The 24,100-nt window shown below is 43.2% G+C and overlaps 2 protein-coding genes and 1 pseudogene across 10 annotated transcripts in view; 1 reads left to right on the top strand and 2 right to left on the bottom strand.

The window, feature by feature from the left end:
- Window positions 1–24,100, top strand: part of brf1b (BRF1 RNA polymerase III transcription initiation factor subunit b) — a 28,524-nt gene that overhangs the window by 2,111 nt on the left and 2,313 nt on the right. The window contains 18 exon segments of the mRNA XM_054618268.1: window positions 2,402–2,610; window positions 9,957–10,037; window positions 10,128–10,301; window positions 10,426–10,457; window positions 10,537–10,609; window positions 14,532–14,681; window positions 15,110–15,203; window positions 15,373–15,499; window positions 15,597–15,636; window positions 16,261–16,356; window positions 16,430–16,732; window positions 18,269–18,330; window positions 18,493–18,574; window positions 22,176–22,228; window positions 23,657–23,799; window positions 23,801–23,833; window positions 23,835–23,942; window positions 24,057–24,100. The exon segment at window positions 24,057–24,100 is cut by the window's right edge and continues 8 nt beyond it. Coding sequence (XP_054474243.1) covers window positions 2,427–2,610; window positions 9,957–10,037; window positions 10,128–10,301; window positions 10,426–10,457; window positions 10,537–10,609; window positions 14,532–14,681; window positions 15,110–15,203; window positions 15,373–15,499; window positions 15,597–15,636; window positions 16,261–16,356; window positions 16,430–16,732; window positions 18,269–18,330; window positions 18,493–18,574; window positions 22,176–22,228; window positions 23,657–23,799; window positions 23,801–23,833; window positions 23,835–23,942; window positions 24,057–24,100 — 1,879 coding nt within the window. The 5' untranslated portion in view covers window positions 2,402–2,426.
- Window positions 3,280–9,806, bottom strand: LOC129106966 (uncharacterized). Of its 9 annotated transcripts, XM_054618273.1 has the most exons (12): window positions 9,177–9,806; window positions 9,046–9,130; window positions 8,726–8,818; window positions 8,487–8,614; window positions 8,273–8,413; window positions 7,461–7,538; window positions 6,384–6,524; window positions 6,069–6,166; window positions 5,826–5,941; window positions 4,255–5,736; window positions 3,797–4,156; window positions 3,280–3,343 (listed from the first exon to the last, which is right to left on the bottom strand). In XM_054618273.1, the coding sequence occupies exons 2-10, from the start codon at window positions 9,050–9,052 to the stop codon at window positions 5,249–5,251; spliced, it is 1,290 nt and encodes a 429-aa protein (XP_054474248.1). In that variant the 5' UTR covers window positions 9,053–9,130; window positions 9,177–9,806; the 3' UTR covers window positions 3,280–3,343; window positions 3,797–4,156; window positions 4,255–5,248. The 9 variants fall into 9 exon arrangements, with proteins under 9 accessions (XP_054474248.1, XP_054474253.1, XP_054474252.1 ...); XM_054618270.1 differs by lacking the exon at window positions 3,280–3,343 and having other exon boundaries at window positions 3,762–4,156; window positions 9,556–9,806; XM_054618272.1 differs by lacking the exon at window positions 3,280–3,343 and having other exon boundaries at window positions 3,762–4,156; window positions 9,231–9,806.
- LOC129106968 (BTB/POZ domain-containing protein 6-B-like) lies at window positions 11,139–14,016 on the bottom strand (annotated as a pseudogene).

Below are 24,100 nucleotides of genomic sequence, written 5' to 3' on the forward strand. Positions count from 1 at the left end.
ACCTCCTCTGTCCTTACACCCTCACATCCTCTGTCCTTACACCCTCACCTCCTCTGTCCTTACACCCTCACCTCCTCTGTCCTTACACCCTCACATCCTCTGTCCTTACACCCTCACATCCTCTGTCCTTACACCCTCACCTCCTCTGTCCTTAGACCCTCACCTCCTCTGTCCTTACACCCTCACATCCTCTGTCCTTAGACCCTCACCTCCTCTATCCTTACACCCTCACCTCCTCTGTCCTTACACCCTCACATCCTCTGTCCTTATACCCTCACATCCTCTGTCCTTAGACCCTCACCTCCTCTGTCCTTACACCCTCACATCCTCTGTCCTTAGACCCTCACCTCCTCTGTCCTTACACCCTCACCTCCTCTGTCCTTACACCCTCACATCCTCTGTCCTTAGACCCTCACCTCCTCTGTCCTTAGACCCTCACCTCCTCTGTCCTTAGACCCTCACATCCTCTGTCCTTACACCCTCACCTCCTCTGTCCTTACACCCTCACCTCCTCTGTCCTTACACCCTCACATCCTCTGTCCTTACACCCTCACCTCCTCTGTCCTTAGACCCTCACATCCTCTGTCCTTAGACCCTCACCTCCTCTGTCCTTAGACCCTCACATCCTCTGTCCTTAGACCCTCACCTCCTCTGTCCTTAGACCCTCACATCCTCGGTCCTTAGACCCTCACCTCCTCTGTCCTTACACCCTCACATCCTCTGTCCTTAGACCCTCACCTCCTCTGTCCTTAGACCCTCACATCCTCTGTCCTTAGACCCTCACATCCTCTGTCCTTAGACCCTCACATCCTCTGTCCTTAGACCCTCACCTCCTTCAGTGTGTATGTCATAAATGATTCATATGATCACAGTAGTAATCAGAGTAACGAAGGAGAAGATGAAGACTCCTGATAACAGCAGGAATGACTGTAGTAGAGTTATAGTAATGGTATAGGGAATAGTATTAGTAATGTGACTAATAATAATAATAATAATGTGACTAATAATAATAATACAATGTGACTAATAATAATAATAACAATGTGACTAATAATAATAATAATGTGACTAATAATAATAATAACAATGTGACTAATAATAATAATACAATGTGACTAATAATAATAATAACAATGTGACTAATAATAATAATAATAACAATGTGACTAATAATAATAATAACAATGTGACTAATAATAATAATAATGTGACTAATAATGTGACTAATAATAATAATAACAATGTGACTAATAATAATAATAACAATGACTAATAATAATAATAATGTGACTAATAATAATAATAATACTGTGACTAATAATAATAATAATGTGACTAATAATAATAATGTGACTAATGATAATAATGTGACTAATAATAATAATAATAATAATAATGTGAGTAATAATAATAATAATAATTTGACTAATAATAATAATAATGTGAGTAAGAATAATAATAATAGTAGTAGCAGTGGGTGTCAGCAGGAGGCACGACTACGGTCCAGGTACCACAACGATTCCTGGGAACCTGCGAGGCGAGAAAGCAAAAAGACTCCGGGGAAGAAGCAAAGTCAGTAATGTGCATAAATAGGAGATTAATACATAAAGAAGGAGGGAGAGAAGAGGAGAGAGGAGCTCAGTGTATCCTAGGTAGTCCCCCGGCTGTCTAGGCATATAGCAGCATATCTAGGGGCTGGACCAAGGCGAACCAGAACCAGCTCTAACTATAGACCTGAACCAGTTCTAACTATAAACCTGAACCAGTCCTAACTATAAACCTGAACCAGTCCTAACTATAGACCTGAACCAGTCCTAACTATAAACCTGAACCAGCCCTAACTATAAACCTGAACCAGTCCTAACTATAGACCTGAACCAGCCCTAACTATAAACCTGAACCAGTCCTAACTATAGACCTGAACCAGTCCTAACTATAGACCTGAACCAGTCCTAACTATAAACCTGAACCAGTCCTAACTATAGACCTGAACCAGTCCTAACTATAAACCTGAACCAGCCCTAACTATAAACCTGAACCAGTCCTAACTATAAGCGCTATCAAAAAGGAAGGTCTTAGGCCTGCTCTTAAGGTGTGTCTGCCCCCCGGACTGAAACTGGAACCTGGTCAGTAAGATTTGGGATGAGTAAACTTGATTTTGTAAAAACGTGATGTTATTTGGCAGGTTAATTGATATTTTAATATATATTTTCTCTTTTAGTTGAGTTTATTTGCCTTAAGTTGTTTTTACTGCACCTGCATTTTATTTATTTTATCTTCTGTCTGACCTTTTTATAGAAATATGGAAATAAAACAAAAACATAAATAGTAGTAATAGTACAGTAGTTTATCTTGAAAGTTGAAGAATCTAAAACATTAAAGTCACCTCTCTGACCCGCAGGCTGTGTTGACCTCGGACCTTCACCATGAGCTCCAGGGTGTGCAGGACCTGTGGGGGGTCCGACATAGACGTGGATCAGGCCCGGGGCAGCGCGGTGTGTACCAGCTGTGGTTCGGTTCTGGAGGACAACATCATCGTCTCCGAGGTTCAGTTCGTGGAGGGAAGTGGAGGAGTTTCTTCTGCTGTGGGACAGTTTGTCTCTGCTGACGGTGAGAACATTTACACAGGAACTCTGAACCACTAGATTTATGAATGGAGTCTGGCTCATGACCAAGAGTTAGAGGAATATAGAAAGTTCTATGAAGTCCCTGCAGCCCACAGTTCAGCTTCTAGAACAAGAGATGATCTTAGTCTGACCAAACTCCATTCAAAATCTGCTCATTTTATATTGTCCTTTTGCACTGGAGCAATGTGAAGATTAAAGTCTGAATACAAACTCTCAGACTGCAGTCCAGCAGTCGACTGAACATAAACCTCTCACCAATATTGTGATTCATTTATAGAAAATAATCACTATTTTCGTGCTGTTCATTTATCTCATATGTGTATTTGATCTAATACACATAAGAGTGTGGCAGGCCATAAAAGACAAGTCCACTTTATAAAACAGATGTTTAAAAGACCTCCTGATCAGCAACAGAGCTTTAAATTCAAACAGCTTTAAATTCAAACAGCTGGATGTGAACAAACCGCTTTAAATTCAAACAGCTGGATGTGAACAAACCGCTTTAAATTCAAACAGCTGGATGTGAACAAACAGCTGGATGTGAACAAACAGCTGGATGTGAACAAACAGCTTTCAATTCAAACAGCTGGATGTGAACAAACAGCTTTAAAAACAAACAGCTGGATGTGAACAAACAGAGCTTTATTGATTGGTTGAATTTGCAGACAGTGCTTGATCAGAACCGTTGGTTTCTGTTCAGCTGATCGGTTTACCTGCTGGGACAGAAACATGTTGACACCATCAGAACAACAGCAGTGAACTGATGCAGCTTCAACAAACCAATTCAAACTAACGGTTCAGTATTATTGTTAACATTCAGTTCAATCACATCATGATCATCTTTGAGGAATTACCGGAATAATTATACAGTATTTACCATCTGATCAATTTATAGACAGCTATTAAACCAGGATTAATGAAGTTCTGTACTGCTTCATTCAGATCAAAGTACAATGTTCTTAATTCTTTTATTCAGTCTTTAAATAACTACATTGCATTTTTAAAAGGGAATAACTTGAGTTCTTTTGGTTAAACTTAGAGAAATGTAAAGTAACTTGAATACACAGTTTGATAGTTTTCTTTAGTTATTTATTTATATCTGATGATTCTTTAAATTAAAGAAGCAGTGTGACTCTGAATGCTTTATTCTGGTGGTCTGTCTCGAGTACCTCTCATGATGCCTTGGTGAACACTAGCGCTATGCTGACCTCCGCAGTCAGACTTCCTGTGCATCTTCAAGTCTGAACCGGAAACACCAGAACCATAAGGACCTGTGCGGGATCCAGTAAACCCAGCTTCCCCTGCAGTGGGATTAAGGTCCTTGTTACTGTTGGAATTGTTGGGTTCATGTTCTCCAATGTCCACAAGAGTTTTTGGGATGTTCTGTGTAGCGATGCCGAGGTAGGATGTCCTGCTGGTTGCTCCCCTGGTGTCAAACAGAGTGGTGGGGTTCTGGACTTTGGGTTCATCATGGGTTTGACGTCTTCCTGGGAGACTGGGAACAAGCCTTACTCTGATGTTAGATGTCCCTGATGGTGGCAAAGGCAGAAAAACAGAAGAAAAAAAAACATTTAGTTGTGACACAGCGAACAGGATCTTTATTTTTGAGTCTGCATATTTTATATACCTGTTGGTTGAGGGACATTTCTCAGAAGAGCTTCCTGGTATCCATCTTTTCCTGTCTCAGCCACTGATTGGACCAGTTTTTGGTTTGGGTACAGATGGACCAGTTTCTGCTGGGGTCCCTGCTGGTTTTGGGATGAATGGACCAGTTTCTGTTGGTGGTCTTGCTCGATTGGGGCCAGATCTGAGAAGTGGATCACTGCAGATGGATCTGATTTGACCTGGAAACCATGAACATCCATTTCCTGCCTCAGTGTTGAGAAACCTGTTCTCTCTGGCACATGTTGCTCTCTTATGTCTAAACCTCTGTGTTCAGGAAGCTGTTGGGACATCCAGTGGTTCCCATCAGCTGTCAGACCAGAAGCATACTGGGAGGGATTAGAGAGTTGTGAGTTTGCTTGTTGGATAACTGGTTTCTGGTTGAGCTGATGTCCAGAAGAAACTAATTTGCTCAGAGGTTTGACTCTTAGGGTCCTCATTCTGGACTTTACAGTCTCAATATTCCTCCTTTCAATGGTACCTGGTCTTCCCAGGTTTTGGGTAACTTGGCTGGTTGCAGTAGATGTGGGTTCAGTGCTGACAGACTCCTGTGGGTCTCCAGACAAGGCAGGCGCAGTATTTTTGGATGCGATGCCTTTGGTATTAGCCGGGACATATTTCTTGTCTCTGCCAGACAGGAGTTGTTCTCTCCTACCAATGTGGTGTTGGCTGGACTGAGATGTTGGTTGAAGGACTAGGTTAGACTGAGAGGTTTGAGAAGGATCATTTTGACTCTGAGGCGGGTCTCCAGGTGTCTCCTGATTGTTGGCCATTTCAATCCCAACACCTGAGGACCTGTAAAGGCTCAAATCCAGACTGGCCTCATGTTGCTGGGTCGGTTCTTGAACGACGGGAGGAGGATAAATGTTAAGACTCTGCGGGTCTCGATTTGTCTTAATGATACCATTTTGGCCAAGAGTGTTCTGTTCCCATGTTAGGCCAGGGGGCCAAAAATGATCTCAACTATTGAGACCCTGAAGTGTCAGAGTCTGACCGAAGCTTCCCCAGTCACTTTCAAACTGTTCCACTGTTGGAGAATCAGGAATCCTGCTGGATGAACTCAAGTCCAAGGCTGGGTTGTCATCAGTTAGTCCTGGATTTTCCTGTTGGTCAGGTTTCTGGGACATGAAATGACCAGCAGGAGACAAAACCTGCAGTGGGACAGTCTTGATATGGGAGGTTTGACCCTCAGGAGGAGGCGAGAGATTAAGGTTCGGAAAGATGTTGAAGTTTTGGGAAGAGTGGAGCAGCTTGTTGTGTCCTCTGGGTACTGTGATAAAGTGACTGGGTCCAGGTTTGGGCCGAGGACTGATACTTTGGTGAGCCAGGACTCCCCCCTCCGCTGTGATTTGGTGCATTTGGTAGACCTGGTTAGTTGGTATGTTGACAGCATTTCCAGTTTTCTGATGCGAACAGTCTTTGCCAGGGAATTGATTTAATGAATCTGCTGTAGAATTTATAAAAAAAAAAAGGGATTTTTGAGATTCTGTAACTCAAGCTAAACTGGATTTGGATTATTGATAGCTCCACTTTAACCTTTAAGGCTCTCCAAGACTTTGACAGAACCAAATCCAGGAGTCTCTGAACTGAAGATCCTGTCCACAGATAGTCTGTTCACTCCACTAAGGGGGTAGAAGCACCTCACTGTCAACCTGTTTGAGAATCAGACACATTCTTTATCAACAATCTTTACTTTGGAGTGTTTGTTGAAGCTTATTTTTAGATACTGATTACAGGACAAGTCCTCCAACAGAGAATTGGGTCAGATGAGTTTATTACTTGAATTGAGATTCTCTGGAGATGAAGTTTGGTCCATCTGCAACTAGCTGTCCGTCGTGAAGGATCTCGTTCTCATAAACCATGTACGTCTCCCCGACCTGTTTTAGACATCCTCAGTTAACAATCTTTGCTACACCTTTGAACTTACTCCATCTACACTTAAAAAAAAAAAAAAAAAAATACTTCTGATTAGTCGGAAACCTAAAAGTATCCAGTTTACCATCATAGAAGCTGTTGCTTACCGGTGCTCCTGGTGAGCTCTCCTCTCGTACAAAGCTTTTTGGGAAAAATGTTTTTAGTATCTTTAAGTCGTACCATGCGTCTGGTCCCACAGGAGTCCATCTTGAACTCAAACAGGACTCTGGAGCCATCGGTCTGTTTGGGTCCACATGTGGGGTCCAGCAGAGTGGTTCTGTCAGGCTGCACCGTCGGCCAGGTGGAGTTCAACAGACCTGACTAGGTTGAGATTCTCTGTCACTAAATTACCAGGTAACATTTAGGGTCTCCCTGGCTGTACTAGGAAGTGAGTCTGGTTAAACTAACCCTAACAACCAAGTCTAAACGTCCTGTGAAGCTGGTTATTAACTCAGTAAATCAACAACAGTTTATCAATGTGGTTATGAGGCGTTCACATAAAAGGGGCGGGGTTTGCAGCTTCTGACCAATCACAAACAAGGACAAGTCAGATGTCAGCAGAGTTGAGCAATATACAAATAGAGAAAAATATAAAATCGGAGAAATAAGAAGTTAAAGATATAATTCAGACTGAAAGTAACAGTTTAAACTGATGAATGAACAGCTGGTAATAAATCCGTGACTGTTTAAATGTCTTTAAATAACCATTATTAAAACCACAGATCTGACTATAATCACGTGTTAAAATATTGTCACACCATAAGAATACATCTGCAACACATCAGAAATGAACCTCCTTCATATGATTGAAAACAAAGGTTAGCCCCAAAACCTGCCTCCAAGTACAGGACTAAACTACTACTACTACTACTACTACTACTACAACACTGTGGCCAATAAGGGATCAAGATGTCAACCCTGATTGAAGAGCTGGACCGGGCAAAGTCCTTAAAGTCATCAGCAAAATCCTAAATCCAACTCTAAAACACTCCAAAGGGATATTGGTGAGAGAACCACAGCTGTCCATGACAGAACTAAAATTACATTGATATAAATGAAGGGAATAGTATCCATCAACCTCTGAAGGAAGCATGACTGTACCACCCTGGGTCCAGGTTTCCAAACATTCAAATATCACCTGATGCAAGTCGATTCCTTAATATTGGGTGATAGGTGACTATGTTTGGATGGAAGAGGAACCATTCAGGAAGAGGGGCCAAATAAGGACTTGATTTGTTTGTGCTGGTGTGATTTTACCTGAGAGAAGGCGGCCTGCCACACCTGTCCACTGTCCCCCCGCTGACCTCCACATGAAGGCTCTCTGTTCACGTTCACCTGGTCGACATCATGAACCCAGCCTTAAAACCCGTCACACAACAGCTTACAATAGAGGGGTGGCAATGTCTTGAGTTAGGTTTCATTCCAGATTAGTGTGAGTCTTTACTGCATTCCTCTCTGGTGCTTCACCGAGGGGGCGGGGCTTAAACTAACTATACCAACAGTGCGTGGAGCCCAGAAACTACACTCAGCAGTCGTTAGAGCAGCTCATATTAGAAGGAGAGCAACGAGCTGGTTCAACAATGTTGGGCTGAAATTCATCCGCGGTGTTGTTAAGCCTGTCGGGAGATGCAGTGACTCGAACCAAGTAGGAGTAGAAGAGCTGTGAGTAAGAAAAGTCTGCTAGCTGCTAAGCTAACTGATGTGGTGCCCTGTTTGAGAGCTGTGATACACCTTAGGTTTTGTTTTTGTAATGTTTATGGACTTAAGTCGCTCTAACAGATACTGGTAATGAATAGATACAAAGTTCTATATTACAGACTTAAAGCAATTCCTGAATAAAACGGGTTCAGTTTTATCCATCAGCTTGATGAAAAAGTAGCCATGTGCAGTAATGTAGAACATTGAGGATGGAACATCGAGAATCGTCGACAGGTGAATTGTAATCGAAATGTTTGGCCAGTGAAGACTCAGGCCTCTGGTTTAGACTCAAATCTATTTCAAGACTTCATGCATTGTGAAACTCCCAGTAGTATTAGTAGAATAGTAGTACTAGAAGTAGGTGTTCTGACCTCCATGTAGTCCTCCTCACATATGATCTCTCTGTGAGTCCAGATCAGACCAGCACAGACGGCAGAAACAGGTCGGCTGATCAACATTCCACCAGAATCACTCACTATCACATTAAAGCTGAAGGTGAACACCTCGTCATCCTGGAAAATAGAATCTCCAGTCAATCTGGACGCTGTAATCCCCAGAAATAACAGTTTGAGGAGGTGGAGCTACCTGGTTGTGGGTGAAGCAAGAGTAGTATGAAGCTCTGAAGGTGGTGAAGCCGTCCATCTTGAAGGTGCTGATGGTGTAACCACAGCGTGAGGCAACATGCTCACTGATTGAGTGCACGCCGTTTCCATCTACATCAGAATGGACGAAGAGAGCGCTGCAGTCAGTTCAGGACACACAGGTAGACAGCTGGACAGGTGGACAGCAGGTATTCAGTACTAAAGTCAACATGAAGAACTGACCTACAGCCTCGAAGCGAGGTGTCTGTAGTGAGGTCACGTGGATCCACAGGTAACGCTCCCGACACTCCGACTGAACAACAGCATCCGCAGAACCTGACAAGACAGAAAATCTAAACTACGTCTGCTAAAACTATTTAGCTATTAAAAAACATTCAACAGGTGAAAGGTTACCAAAAATTTGCAGGTTAAAGTTACAGTTTATGTGGTTGTGAAGAAAAGAAATAGATTATCCACCAGTAAAGACTCCTTTCATCCACCAGTAAAGACCCTGTTCATCCACAAGTAAAGATTGTGAACACCCACCAGTAAAACCAGTTTACCTTCCATTTGATCTTCAGCTGTAATTTCTTCTGTGAACTTGCAGCAGATAATGAGTCTGGAAAAGTAGTGTCGTTTGTATTCCACCTGTCCAGGTGAGATTAGTAGTGTTACCTGGTGAGGTCTGTTGTACCTGTCCATGTGGTGAGGTCTGTTGTACCTGTCCATGTGGTGAGGTCTGTTGTACCTGTCCATGTGGTGAGGTCTGTTGTTCCTGTCCATGTGGTGAGGTCTGTTGTTCCTGTCCATGTGGTGAGGTCTGTTGTTCCTGTCCATGTGGTGAGGTCTGTTGTACCTGTCCATGTGGTGAGGTCTGTTGTACCTGTCCATGTGGTGAGGTCTGTTGTTCCTGTCCATGTGGTGAGGTCTGTTGTTCCTGTCCATGTGGTGAGGTCTGTTGTACCTGTCCATGTGGTGAGGTCTGTTGTACCTGTCCATGTGGTGAGGTCTGTTGTACCTGTCCATGTGGTGAGGTCTGTTTTACCTGTCCAGGTTGGATACGTAGGACTCACCCGATGAAGAAAGCAGCAGTTTTCATGTTGAAGCAGCAGAAACTGTCTCTTGTGTGTCTCTGTAGAGAAAACCTTTCCCTCTGCAACCAGGTGAACTGATCACCTGGTTGTCAAAGTAACAGCTGAGGCCGGTTGAGTCTGATTGCAGCAGGAAGCTCTTACCAACTCCACACTGGTGACATCAACCTCACTGAACTGTTACCGGCTGACCTCCAGTCTGTTTTACAGGAAGTGTCACCAGATGTCAATATAAAACGGTGACAAAATGAAAACGTTACATCTCATATTATGAATGGACTCTGGTAGTGAGGTGGATTAAATGATTTTATGAATGGACTCTGGTAGTGAGGTGGATTAAATGATCTCATATTATGAATGGACTCTGGTGTTTTTGTCTGCAGGTCCAGTTAAGGCTCCCCTTCTTGGTTCTGGTTTTCACACCAGTGTTGGAAAAGAGTCCAGGGCCCAGACCCTGCAGGGCGGTGAGTACCTTCATCATCATCATCATCATCATCATCATCATCATCATCATCATCACCACCATGACCTCATTAACCTCTGTGTGTCTCCAGGTAAGCGTCAGATCCAACAGCTGGGCAGTCAGCTTCAGCTGAACCAGCACTGTTTGGACACGGCCTTCAACTTCTTCAAGATGGTCGTCAGTAAACATCTGACGCGAGGACGCAAGACGGAGCACGTCATCGCCGCGTGCCTCTACCTGGTGTGTCGCACCGAGGGGACGCCACGTATCCTAGCAACCACAGACACACTCTCTGACGTGCTGTGTGTGAAGGTTTGAGTTTGAAGTTGTCTCTCTGGACCTCACGGTGACCTTTGCCCTCCACAAGGTTTTCCTTAACTGTGTTTCAGACATGTTGCTGGACCTGAGTGACCTGCTGCAGGTAGGACTGCCCTCAGACCAGCAGACACCTGCACACTCTCATATCACCTGCAGTCCTAACTTTACCTTCATGTGTGCAGGTGAACGTTTACATTCTGGGGAAAACCTTTCTGCTGTTGGCTCGTGAGCTCTGCATCAACGCTCCGGCCATCGGTGAGAACTGTTCCTGTTTCTCTCTGTGATAGGACAGAATGTGTCACATGACATCCCCTCATTTCATGTGTCAGCGTTTAATCACACACACATTGTCACCAAATACAGCATGAAGACTTTTGGTTCAGATGGAGATAAGTAAACTCCTCTGGTGCTGCAGGAAAAGGCTTTTTAAAGTGCATTTACTACATTTCCCATGAACCACTGTTTCAGCTCTCTAGTGGCGGAGACAGGAAACTACAGCACCAAACATTTTCACTTCATCTGAACATCTCAAAGAAGCTAAAATACAGATTTAGTTTCAGTCACTTAAACTTTATTGGTCATTCAGAATTTCCCTTTAAGAAGAACAGACAAACCAATCAGCTTCCGGTTCCACCGGCCAATCAGCTTCCAGTTCCACCTGGACGGTGAATCAGAGCTGGTTGTTCCCGCCGTCTTCCCTCTCACAGGTTTTCTGATTGATTAAGGGTCTTGAGTCTGTCCGGTTCTGGTTCAGCAGTAGGAGACCAGTTCAGGTTCTGGTTCATCAGTAGAAGACCAGTTCAGGGATCTGCCCCCCCTGCACACCAGTTCCGTTGGTGCTGTCCGATGAACACTGAAACTGGAGGTCACTTTCCCAGACTGGACCTCGGTCATCCCCTCCTGGCCAAAGTAACTGAGCTTGTTTCCGTCCAGGACGGCGCTGACCGTGTAGAAGGTGTCCTGTTTGGAACCACACTGGGAAGGTGCTGCTCGATCCGTCCGACAGGAACTTGGTGAGGTTCTGGGCCAGAACAGTTCCCGGCGTCTTGAGTTCGATCTTAACCGTGTACTCGGCCTTCCTGCCGCTCGACCTGTACAGACCAAGTCCGGCCATGAAGATCCGCCGATCCACGGCGACCCGGATGCTGTTGCAGCGCCCCCTGGAGCGCCACTGGTTGCTGCGGTAGGCAGAGGACTGGAAGCGGTGGCACCTCTGTGGCGCCAGTCCGGCCCGCTTCACTAGAGGGAACTCTAGCGTCAGCAAACTCCTGCAGGGTCATGGTGGGGATCCGGACCAGGTACAGAGCCTTACCCAGCACCGCCCGCTGGTTCCTGGGGCTCACCGGCAGGCCCTGACGCCGACACTCAGCCGCCGCCCAACTCAGCACCGCTCTGAAGATCTCGAACTCCCGGATGTTGAGTGAGTCTTTGTGCAGGATGATCTCCAGCGACGGCAGGTCGATCTCACAGAAACCTTCGGACCGCAGAGCGAGCTTGGCCTGAGCGTCGATCACCTCCCAGCAGCGCTGCGTCAGCTCCGGCAGCAGCACGCAGGCGTTCTTGGCTTCCAGACTCGTCTCCAGGAAGCCGACGCAGGCCCGAGCCAGAGCGGGAACGATGTACTTCTTAGCCGCGAAGGCCACCGGCTCCACGTCAGGGATGTGGATCTCAGACTGACCCTCTGCCAGGTCTCCATAAAACAAGGCCCCAAACACCGAACTGCCCACCGCCAGGACGTACTGAAACACCAATCACAGGTCTGAGCCAGAGAGGACTACAGGAAGTAGAGACAGAGAGGACTACAGGAAGTAGAGACAGAGAGGACTACAGGAAGTAGAGACAGAGAAGACTACAGGAAGTAGAGACAGAGAGGACTACAGGAAGTAGGACAGAGAAGACTACAGGAAGTAGAGACAGAGAGGACTACAGGAAGTAGAGACAGACAAGGACTACAGGAAGTAGAGACAGAGAGGACTACAGGAAGTAGAGACAGAGAGGACTACAGGAAGTAGGACAGAGAAGACTACAGGAAGTAGAGACAGAGAGGACTACAGGAAGTAGAGACAGACGAGGACTACAGGAAGTAGAGACAGACGAGGACTACAGGAAGTAGAGACAGAGAGGACTACAGGAAGTAGAGACAGAGAGGACTACAGGAAGTAGAGACAGACGAGGGCTACAGGAAGTAGAGACAGAGAAGACTACAGGAAGTAGAGACAGAGAGGACTACAGGAAGTAGAGACAGAGAGGACTACAGGAAGTAGAGACAGAGAGGACTACAGGAAGTAGAGACAGACGAGGACTAAAGGAAGTAGGACAGAGAAGACTACAGGAAGTAGAGACAGAGAGGACTACAGGAAGTAGAGACAGACAAGGACTACAGGAAGTAGAGACAGAGAGGACTACAGGAAGTAGAGACAGAGAGGACTACAGGAAGTAGGACAGAGAAGACTACAGGAAGTAGAGACAGAGAGGACTACAGGAAGTAGAGACAGACGAGGACTACAGGAAGTAGAGACAGACGAGGACTACAGGAAGTAGAGACAGACGAGGACTACAGGAAGTAGAGACAGAGAGGACTACAGGAAGTAGAGACAGACGAGGGCTACAGGAAGTAGAGACAGAGAAGACTACAGGAAGTAGAGACAGAGAGGACTACAGGAAGTAGAGACAGAGAGGACTACAGGAAGTAGAGACAGAGAGGACTACAGGAAGTAGAGACAGACGAGGACTAAAGGAAGTAGGACAGAGAAGACTACAGGAAGTAGAGACAGAGAGGACTACAGGAAGTAGAGACAGACGAGGACTATAGGAAGTAGAGACAGAGAGGACTACAGGAAGTAGAGACAGACGAGGGCTACAGGAAGTAGAGACAGAGAGGACTACGGGAAGTAGAGACAGAGAGGACTACAGGAAGTAGAGACAGAGAGGACTACAGGAAGTAGAGACAGACGAGGACTACAGGAAGTAGAGACAGAGAGGACTAAAGGAAGTAGAGACAGAGAGGACTACGGGAAGTAGAGACAGAGAGGACTACAGGAAGTAGAGACAGAGAGGACTACAGGAAGTAGAGACAGACGAGGACTAAAGGAAGTAGAGACAGAGAGGACTACGGGAAGTAGAGACAGAGAGGACTACAGGAAGTAGAGACAGACGAGGACTACAGGAAGTAGGGACAGAGAAGACTACAGGAAGTAGAGACAGAGAGGACTACGGGAAGTAGAGACAGCAGCTCACCTTATGAGCAGGAACTCTGTGTCTCCTGGAGGACCGACGATGAGGTGAACGTCAGCCATCTGCTCGTTGTTGAACATCAGAGCGTTCCTGGAGCACAACAACAACACCTGTTTACTCCTCAGATGAACCTCCTCCTCTCTAACGGGACGATAGTTCTGATCTGCAGAACAAAGACATCAGAGTGGTGTTGAATGTTTCAGAGGAATGATAGGCGTTCTGTGGATGACCTCTGACCTCTCTCTCAGCGTGGGCCGGGTCTCCTTCCAGCCGTCTCCTTCCTCTCTGTGCTGGACGTTCATCTGAACATCTTCTTCTTCGTTGGTGTTGTCGGCCAGCGGCTCTGTTTCATTTGGCTGAATAAAACTGTTCTTCACCTCCACCTCGTTACTGTGAAGGAGGCTGGTGGAGAAGAGTTCAGCCGCCATTTCCTCCTCCTCCTCCTTCTCCTCCTCTCCTCCTCCTTCTCTCCTCCTCTCCTGTCCTCCTCCTTCTCCTCCTCCTCCTTCTCCTTCTCCTCCTCTCCTCCTCCTCTCCTTCTCCTCTCTCCTCCTCTCCTCTCCTCTCTCCTCTCCTCCTCCTCCCTCTCCTTCTCCTCCTCTCCTCCTCCTCCTCTCCCTCTCCTTCTCCTCCTCTCCTCTCTCCTCTCCTCCTCTCCTCTCCGGTAACGGGAGGCTCTCTCTGGTAACCGGGAGGCTCTCTCTGGTAACCGGGAGGCTCGCTCCGGTAACGGGAGGCTCTTCAATTTATTTAATCTATTTATTTATTTATTTATTTATTTAATCTATTTATTTAATCTACTTATTTAATTTATTTATTTAAACTATTTAATCTATTTATTTAATCTTATTTAATTTTCTTCATTTATTTATTTCATTCATTTTCTACATTATTAATTTAACTTTGTATTTATTTAATTATGTATTTAATCATCCTCCCTCAGACCCTTGCCTTTACATCCCTCGTTTTGCTCACATGTTGGAGTTTGGGATGCAGACTCATGAGGTTTCCATGACGGCTCTTCGTCTGGTCCAGAGGATGAAGAGGGACTGGATGCACACAGGACGCCGGCCGTCCGGACTCTGTGGAGCAGGTACAACATGGCCGCCGTAACCGTGGCAACAACAAACATCAGTGGAACGGTCCGTGGGTGGAGCAGTGGTTTGGTCCAGGTTTAATATCCTGCTAAATATTTGAGGACCTTCTGTGTCCTAAACACATAAAACATCTTGGTCAGACATTATTAATCAGTGAACTACGTGTGACAGTGACGCCTGAAAAGCTCTGATCACATAAACGTTCAGAGCTGCAGGACTTGGATTGGTGATGAGGAGACGTTTCTCCTCGAGGCAAACACATCTTCTCGTAGCTCCTCAAAGTTCTCCTTGTCCTCTGATGCTAAATCACTTTAACCGTGAGAACACTCGCCACCTTCACGGATGTGTAACCATAAACCAGTGTTTAGAGCCTCAATATTTACCTCTGTGTCCTCCTCCTGCTCCTCCTCCTTCTCCTCCTCAGCTCTCCTGGTGGCAGCTCGGATGCATAAGTTTCGTCGTACGGTGAAGGATGTGATCAGTGTTGTGAAGGTCTGCCAGACCACTCTGAGGAAGAGGTGAGAGCAGAGTACAGTAGATCACAGTAGATCACTTCAGATGATAGTAGATCACAGTGGTTTGCAGTAGATCACAGTGGATTGCAGTAGATGATAGTAGAACACAGTGGATTGCAGTAGATCACAGTAGATCCCTGTAGATTACAACGTCCTCTCCTCCGTTCTACAGATTAACAGAGTTTGAGGACACGCCCACCAGTCAGCTCACCATCGATGAGTTCATGAAAGTAGATCTGGAGCAGGAATGTGATCCACCCTCCTTCACCGCCGGACAGCACAAAGTCAAGATGCAACAGGTAGATCCCTCTGTCTCTGATTGGCTACTGACAGATAAGTTCCCCATTTATGATCAATGACCCGACCAATCATCTTCACTGTCCTCTTCCTCTGCAGCTGGAACACGAGCTGGCCAGGAAGCTGGATGAGGTCGAAGGTCAGTTCATAAAGCCATAAGAATGCCGTTTCTACCTCATTGTTCCGTCTCTCTGATGTGATTGGTCGACTAATCGTTTCTTTGGTCTCAGTCGTCTGAGATCTCTTCAGTCGGTTCGTCGTTCCTCAGGCTCTCCTGACTGTGAGCTCTTCTCTGGTCAACGTTAGATCTAAAGGGCCTCTGTGTGATTCTTTGTGGAGGAACTAGCTTTAACTTATTGAGTAATTCATAGTGGACTGAGACTTCAGAATGAGATGTTTCTGTTATTTCCTGTTCAGCCGTACTGAAAAGCTTTAGAAGACTGTGGCTCAGTGGAGAGCAGGGTCGTCCTCCAATCAGAGGATCGGCGGTTTGATACCCGGCTCCGGCAGTCCATGTCGATGTGTCCTTGGGCAAGACACTTAACCCCAAATTGCTCCCGCAGGCTGTGCCATCGGTGTATGAATGGGTGTGAATGATTAGAGAGATCCTGATGGGCAGGTGGCACCCTGCATGGTAGCTCCTGTCATCAGTGTGTGAATGGGGGTGAATGATTAGTAATGTAAAAGCGCTTTGAGTGGTCATAAGACTAGAAAAGCGCTATACAAGTACAGTCCATTTACCATTTAAACCTTTCATCCTCAGGAGAGATCAGCTGCTACAAAGACGAGATTGAGACAGAGCTGGAAAAGAGCCGACCTAAACTGAGAGGAATCTACGCCGCCTACACCAAAGAAATCGGTCTGTACTGATCCTTCGTGAGTCCACCTCAACACCTGAACCACGTCACGACTCTTCACTTCCTGCTTTTCAGACCCTGATGACGTCGAGGTCTCCTCCCTCACCTCTGAACCTGAGGTGCCGGAGGTCGAAGACGCCGATCTCCAAGCCGCCGCTCAACACCTGACCCAGAACTTCCTGTGTGAGGTGATCCAGGAGGAGGAGGGGCAGGAAAAAAAGATGGATGACAGTGAGCAGGAGGAGGAGTCAGACAAGAAAGGGGAGGGGCCTCACCGTCAGGTTGCTCCTCTGGCCGTCATCCTGGGAAAACTGCCGAATGCAGCCAGCCTGAGCCTCCAACAGACCTTCCAGACCTTCACTGGGTCGGAACCAGAAGGTGTGTATGACGTCATTGTTACGTCATAGTTACATCATCGTTACGTCATCGTTATGTCATTGTTACGTCGTCATTATGTCATTGTTACGTCAACGTTCTGTCATCGTTACGTCATGTTTACGCCATCGTTACGTCATCGTTACGTTATCGTTACGTCATTGTTACGTCATTGTTACGTCATTGTTACGTCATTGTTATTGTTACGTCAACGTTTTGTCATCGTTACGTCATGTTTACGCATCATCACTTCATAATGTTAACAGGTCATCGTTATGTCATCGTTACGTCATTGTTACGTCATTGTTACGTCATTGTTACATTGTTACGTCATCGTTACGTCAACGTTATGTCATCGTTACGTCAACGTTATGTCATCGTTACGTCATCATTATGTCATCTTTACGTCATCATCACTTCATAATGTTAACAGGTGGTAGACAGATCGTTATCGTTACGTCATCGTTACGTCATCGTTACGTTATCGTTACGTCATTGTTACGTCATCGTTACGTCATTGTTACGTCAACGTTTTGTCATCGTTACGTCATGTTTACGCCATCGTTACGTCATTGTTACGTCATTGTTACGTCATTGTTACGTCATCGTTACGTCAACGTTATGTCATCGTTACGTCAACGTTATGTCATCGTTACGTCAACGTTATGTCATCGTTACGTCATCATTATGTCATCTTTACGTCATCATCACTTCATAATGTTAACAGGTGGTAGACAGATGGTAAACAGATGGTAAACAGGTGGTAAACTGGTGTTATACAGGTGGTAAACGGGTAAAACAGGTGTTATACAGGTCATAAGCAGGTGATAAACAGGTGTTATACAGGTGATAAACAGATGATAAACAGGTGGTAAACAGGTGGTAAATAGGTGATAAGCAGGTGATAAACAGGTGGTTAACATGTTGTAAACAGGTGATATACAGGTGATAAACAGATGATTAACAGGTGATAAACAGGTGGTCAACAGGGGTTGTACAGCGGTTAAACAGGTGGCAAACAGGTGATAAACAGGTGATAGACAGGTGGTAAACAGGTGATGAACAGGTGTTATACAGGTGGTAAACAAGTGTTATATAGGTGTTAAACAGGTATTAAGCAGGTGGTAAACAGGTGATAAACAGGTGGAAAACAGGTGGTAAACAGGTGGTAAACAAGTGTTATACAGGTGGTAAACAGGTGGTAAACAGGTGATAAACAGGTGATAGACAGGTGGGAAACAGGTGTTAGACAAGTGTTCTACAGGTGTTAAACAGTTGTTAAAAAGGTGGTAAACAGGTGATAAACAGGTGGTAAACAAGTGTTATACAGGTGGTAAACAGGTGGTAAACAGGTGTTATACAGGTGACAAACAGGTGTTAAACAGGTGGGAAACAGGTGATTAACAGGTGTTAAACAGGTGACATACAGGTCGTAAACAGGTGATAAACAGGTGATATACAGGTGTTAAACAGGTGATAAACAGGTGGTAAACAGGTGAGTGGGTGTTGATTCTGCTGTTGTTTCTGGTGTTTCTACAGACGAGCAGTCGGAGAGTGGAGAATTGGACCTGAAGGATATCGATGATCAGGAGATTGATAAGGTCAGTCCATTCATCGATCACTGTATTGATCCATGCAGTTTATCTTCATAGATCATGTTTCTGTTCTTTTAGAGCCACCTTTATATCGAGTGCCTTCACAAATAAACTTTTACTGTGAAAGGCTGAACAGGATGTGGCTTCTTCTCTGATTCTCTGCTGCAGTATATCCTGAACGATCGGGAGGTCCAGGTGAAGACGGAGCTGTGGATGAAGCAGAACGCAGAATACCTGAGAGAGCAGAAAGGTGATCCTCTTCATCCTCTTCATCAACTTCATCAACTTCATCCTCTTCATCATCTTCATCAACTTCCTCCTCTTCATCATCTTCATCCTCTTCATCAACTTCATCAACTTCATCCTCTTCATCATCTTCATCCTCTTCATCAACTTCATCCTCTTCATCCTCTTCATCAACTTCATCAACTTCATCCTCTTCATCAACTTCATCAACTTCATCCTCTTCATCCTCTTCATCAACTTCATCAACTTCATCCTCTTCATCATCTTCATCAACTTCCTCCTCTTCATCATCTTCATCCTCTTCATCAACTTCATCCTCTTCATCAACTTCATTATCTTAGTCCTCTTCATCCTCTTCATCCTCTTTATCCTCTTCATCCTCTTAATCATCTTCATCATCTTCATCATCTTCATCATCTTCATCAACTTCATCATCTTAATCCTCTTCATCATCTTCATCATCTTCATCATCTTTATCCTCTTCATCATCTTAATCCTCTTCATCATCTTCATCCTCTTCATCATCTTAATCCTTTTCAATATCTTCATCATCTTAATCCTCTTCATCATCTTTATCCTCTTCATCATCTTAATCCTCTTCATCATCTTCATCATCTTCATCATCTTCATCAACTTCATCATCTTAATCCTCTTCATCATCTTCATCATCTTTATCCTCTTCATCATCTTAATCCTCTTCATCATCTTCATCCTCTTCATAATCTTAATCCTCTTCAATATCTTCATCATCTTCATCAACTTCATCATCTTAATCCTCTTCATCATCTTCATCCTCTTCATCATCTTAATCCTCTTTATCCTCTTCATCATCTTCAGCAACTTCATCATCTTAATCCTCTTCATCATCTTAATCCTCTTCATCCTCTCCATCCTCTTCATCATCTTAATCCTCTTCATCATCTTAATCCTCTTCATCCTCTTCATCAACTTCATTATTTTAGTCCTCTTCATCATCTCAATCCTCTTCATCATCTTCATCATCTTCATCATCTCCATCCTCTTCATCATCTTCATCAACTTCATCATCTTAATCCTCTACATCAACTTCATCATCTTCATCATCTTCATCAACTTCATTATCTTACTTCTCTTCATCATCTTTATCCTCTTCATCATCTTTATCCTCTTCATCCTCTTCATTATCTTAGTCCTCTTCATCATCTTTATCCTCTTCATCATCTTCATAATTTCATCATCTTCATTATCTTAGTCCTCTTCATCCTCTTAATCCTCTTCATCCTCTTCATCCTCTTAATCCTCTTCATCCTCTTCATCAACTTCATCATCTTCATCCTCTTCATCATCTTAATCCTCTTCATCAACTTCATCATCTTCATCCTCTTCATCAACTTCATTATCTTACTCCTCTTCATCATCTTTATCCTCTTCATCCTCTTCATCATCTTCATTATCTTAGTCCTCTTCATCATCTTTATCCTCTTCATCATCTTCATAATTTCATCAACTTCATTATCTTACTCCTCTTCATCATCTTTATCCTCTTCATCATCTTCATCATCTTCATCCTCTTCATCATCTTAATCCTCTTCATCAACTTCATCATCTTCATCATCTTCATCCTCTTCATCAACTTCATTATCTTACTCCTCTTCATCATCTTTATCCTCTTCATCCTCTTCGTCATCTTCATTATCTTAGTCCTCTTCATCATCTTTATCCTCTTCATCATCTTCATAATTTCATCAACTTCATTATCTTACTCCTCTTCATCATCTTTATCCTCTTCATCATCTTCATTATCTTACTCCTCTTCATCATCTTTATCCTCTTCATCCTCTTCATCATCTTCATTATCTTAGTCCTCTTCATCATCTTTATCCTCTTCATCATCTTCATAATTTCATCAACTTCATTATCTTACTCCTCTTCATCATCTTTATCCTCTTCATCATCTTCATTATCTTAGTCCTCTTCATCATCTTTATCCTCTTCATCATCTTCATAATTTCATCATCTTCATTATCTTAGTCCTCTTCATCCTCTTCATCCTCTTCATCATCTTAATCCTCTCCATCCTCTTCATCATCTTAATCCTCTTCATCCTCATGGTTTTCATTATGGTCTTCATCATGGTCTTCATCATGGTGTCCTTCATCATGGTCATCATCATGGTCTTCATCATGGTCATCATCATGATATTCATCATGGTCTTCATCATGGTCATCATCATGGTCTCCATCATGGTCTTCATCATGGTCATCATCATGGTCTCCATCATGGTCTTCATCATGGTCTTCATCATGGTATTCATCATGGTCTTCTTCATGGTCTTCTTCTTGGTCTTCATCCTGGTGTCCTTCATCATGGTCTTCATCATGATTTTCATCATGGTCTTCATCATGGTCTTCATCATGGTCATCATCATGGTCATCATCATGGTCTTCATCATGGTCATCATCATGGTCTTCATCATGGTCATCATCATGGTCTTCATCATGGTGTTCATCATGGTCTCCATCATGGTCTCCATCATGGTCTTCATCGTGGTCTTCATCATGGTATTCATCATGGTCTTCTTCATGGTCTTCTTCTTGGTCTTCATCCTGGTGTCCTTCATCATGGTCTTCATCATGGTCTTCATCATGGTCATCATCATGGTCTCCATCATGGTCTTCATCATGGTCATCATCATGGTCTTCATCATGGTCATCATCATGATATTCATCATGGTCATCATCATGGTCTTCATCATGGTCATCATCATGGTCTTCATCATGGTCATCATCATGATTTTCATCATGGTCATCATCATGGTCTCCATCATGGTCTTCATCATGGTCATCATCATGGTCTTCATCATGGTCTTCTTCATGGTCTTCTTCTTGGTCTTCATCCTGGTGTCCTTCATCATGGTCTTCATCATGGTCTTCATCATGGTATTCATCATGGTCTTCTTCATGGTCTTCTTCTTGGTCTTCATCCTGGTGTCCTTCATCATGGTCTTCATCATGATTTTCATCATGGTCTTCATCATGGTCTTCATCATGGTCATCATCATGGTCTTCATCATGGTCATCATCATGCTTTTCATCATGGTCTTCATCATGGTCATCATCATGGTCTTCATCATGGTCATCATCATGGTCTTCATCATGGTCTTCATCATGGTGTTCATCATGGTCTCCATCATGGTCTCCATCATGGTCTTCATCGTGGTCTTCATCATGGTATTCATCATGGTCTTCTTCATGGTCTTCTTCTTGGTCTTCATCCTGGTGTCCTTCATCATGGTCTTCATCATGGTCTTCATCATGGTCATCATCATGGTCTCCATCATGGTCTTCATCATGGTCATCATCATGGTCCTCATCATGGTCATCATCATGATATTCATCATGGTCTTCATCATGGTCATCATCATGGTCTTCATCATGGTCATCATCATGATTTTCATCATGGTCATCATCATGGTCTCCATCATGGTCTTCATCATGGTCATCATCATGGTCTTCATCATGGTCTTCATCATGGTCTTCTTCATGGTCTTCTTCTTGGTCTTCATCCTGGTGTCCTTCATCATGGTCTTCATCATTGTCATCTTCTTCCTCTGTTTGTTTTGACAGAGAAAGAAGAGCGGATTAGGAAAGAGAAGGAACAGGGGACGTATAAAGAGAAGGTGAGTTTGAAGCCTGGCTACTGCATCAGGGGCCCCAGACCCTCAGATAACCTCAGAGACCCAGACTGCCAGAGAACCTCAGGGACCGTCTGGGACCATCAGGAACCCTTAGGGTCCTAGACCCTTAGATATCCTTAGAGACTTAGACCCTCTGAGACCCTCAGGGGCCCCAGACCCTCTGAGACCCTCAGGGGCCCCAGAACTTCAGACCCTCATGGACCCTCAGGGGCCTAGACTCTTAGTCATATAATAGAGTGTTATATATAATAGAATGTCATATAATAGAGTGTCATATATAATAGAGTGTTATATATAATAGAGTGTTATATATAATAGAGTGTCATATATAATAGAGTGTCATATATAATAGTGTCATATATAATAGAGTGTTATATATAATAGAGTGTTATATATAATAGAGTGTTATATATATATAATAGAGTGTTATATATAATAGAGTGTTATATATAATAGATATAATAGAGTGTTATATATAATAGAGTGTTATATATAATAGAGTGTTATATATAATAGAGTGTTATATATAATAGAGTATATAATAGAGTGTCATATATAATAGAGTGTTATATATAATAGAATGTCATATATAGAGTGTTATATATAATAGAGTGTGTTATATATAATAGAGTGTTATATATAATAGAATATATAATAGAGTGTTATATATAATAGAGTCATATATATAGAGTGTTATATATAATAGAGTGTTATATATAATAGAGTGTTATATATAATATATATAATAGAGTGTTATATATAATAGAGTGTCATATATAATAGAGTGTTATATATAATAGAGTGTCATATATAATAGAGTGTTATATATAATATATATAATAGAGTGTTATATATAATAGAGTGAGTGTATATATAATAGAGTGTTATATATAATAGAGTGTCATATATAATAGAGTGTCATATATAATAGAGTGTTATATATAATAGAGTGTTATATATAATAGAGTGTCATATATAATAGTGTCATATATAATAGAGTGTTATATATAATATATATAATAGAGTGTTATATATAATAGAGTGTCATATATAATAGAGTGTTATATATAATAGAGTGTCATATATAATAGAGTGTTATATATAATAGAGTGTTATATATAATAGAGTGTTATATATAATAGAGTGTTATATATAATAGAGTGTTATATATAATAGAGTAGATATATATAGAGTGTCATATATAATAGAGTGTTATATATAATAGAGTGTCATATATAATAGAGTGTTATATATAATAGAGTGTTATATATAATATATATAATAGAGTGTTATATATAATAGAGTGTCATATATAATAGAGTGTCATATATAATAGAGTGTCATATATAATAGAGTGTTATATATAATAGAGTCTCATATATAATAAAGCTCCATCTTGTCTGTTTGTAGCCGAAGAAGTCCAAGAAGAAGAAGGAGCAGATCCCGGCGTCGACGGCGGGCGAGGCCATTGAGAGGATGCTAGAGAAGAAAAAGATCTCCAGTAAGATCAACTACGACGTCCTCAGGGACCTGAACAGCAGAGGGACTGGAAGTGGGGGGCAGCAGTCCCAGTCCAGCGTCCTCCGACCCCCGACATCGCTGCCGCTACACGGAGACGACTCAACCGCCGCCGCCGCAGGAAGACCAGCGATGCTAACAGAGACCTCGCTGCTACCACTGGCATCATGGGGAAGAGGTAGATCAGCGATTTTATGAAGAAGCATACCTTTATTTGTGTATATATATATATATATATATATATATAAAGATACATCCGTATAGAAGTAAATGTTATTCATGTTTATCTCAGGGTCCGACTCCTTTTGTCCTCCACATCAAAGAAGAAGAAAGTAG

The sequence above is a fragment of the Anoplopoma fimbria genome, chromosome 18 (genome assembly GCF_027596085.1).
Source record: "Anoplopoma fimbria isolate UVic2021 breed Golden Eagle Sablefish chromosome 18, Afim_UVic_2022, whole genome shotgun sequence".
In the NCBI taxonomy this organism is placed as follows: domain Eukaryota; kingdom Metazoa; phylum Chordata; class Actinopteri; order Perciformes; family Anoplopomatidae; genus Anoplopoma; species Anoplopoma fimbria.

Excerpts from the sequence above, each read along its gene's own strand:
- LOC129106966 (XM_054618273.1), bottom strand. Across the intron at positions 7,539-8,272 it reads GTGAGGAGGACTACATGGAG|GTGAACGTGAACAGAGAGCC; the intron begins GTCAGAACACCT and ends GATGTCGACCAG. Across the intron at positions 6,167-6,383 it reads CCTGTGGGACCAGACGCATG|GTCGGGGAGACGTACATGGT; the intron begins GTACGACTTAAA and ends TGTCTAAAACAG.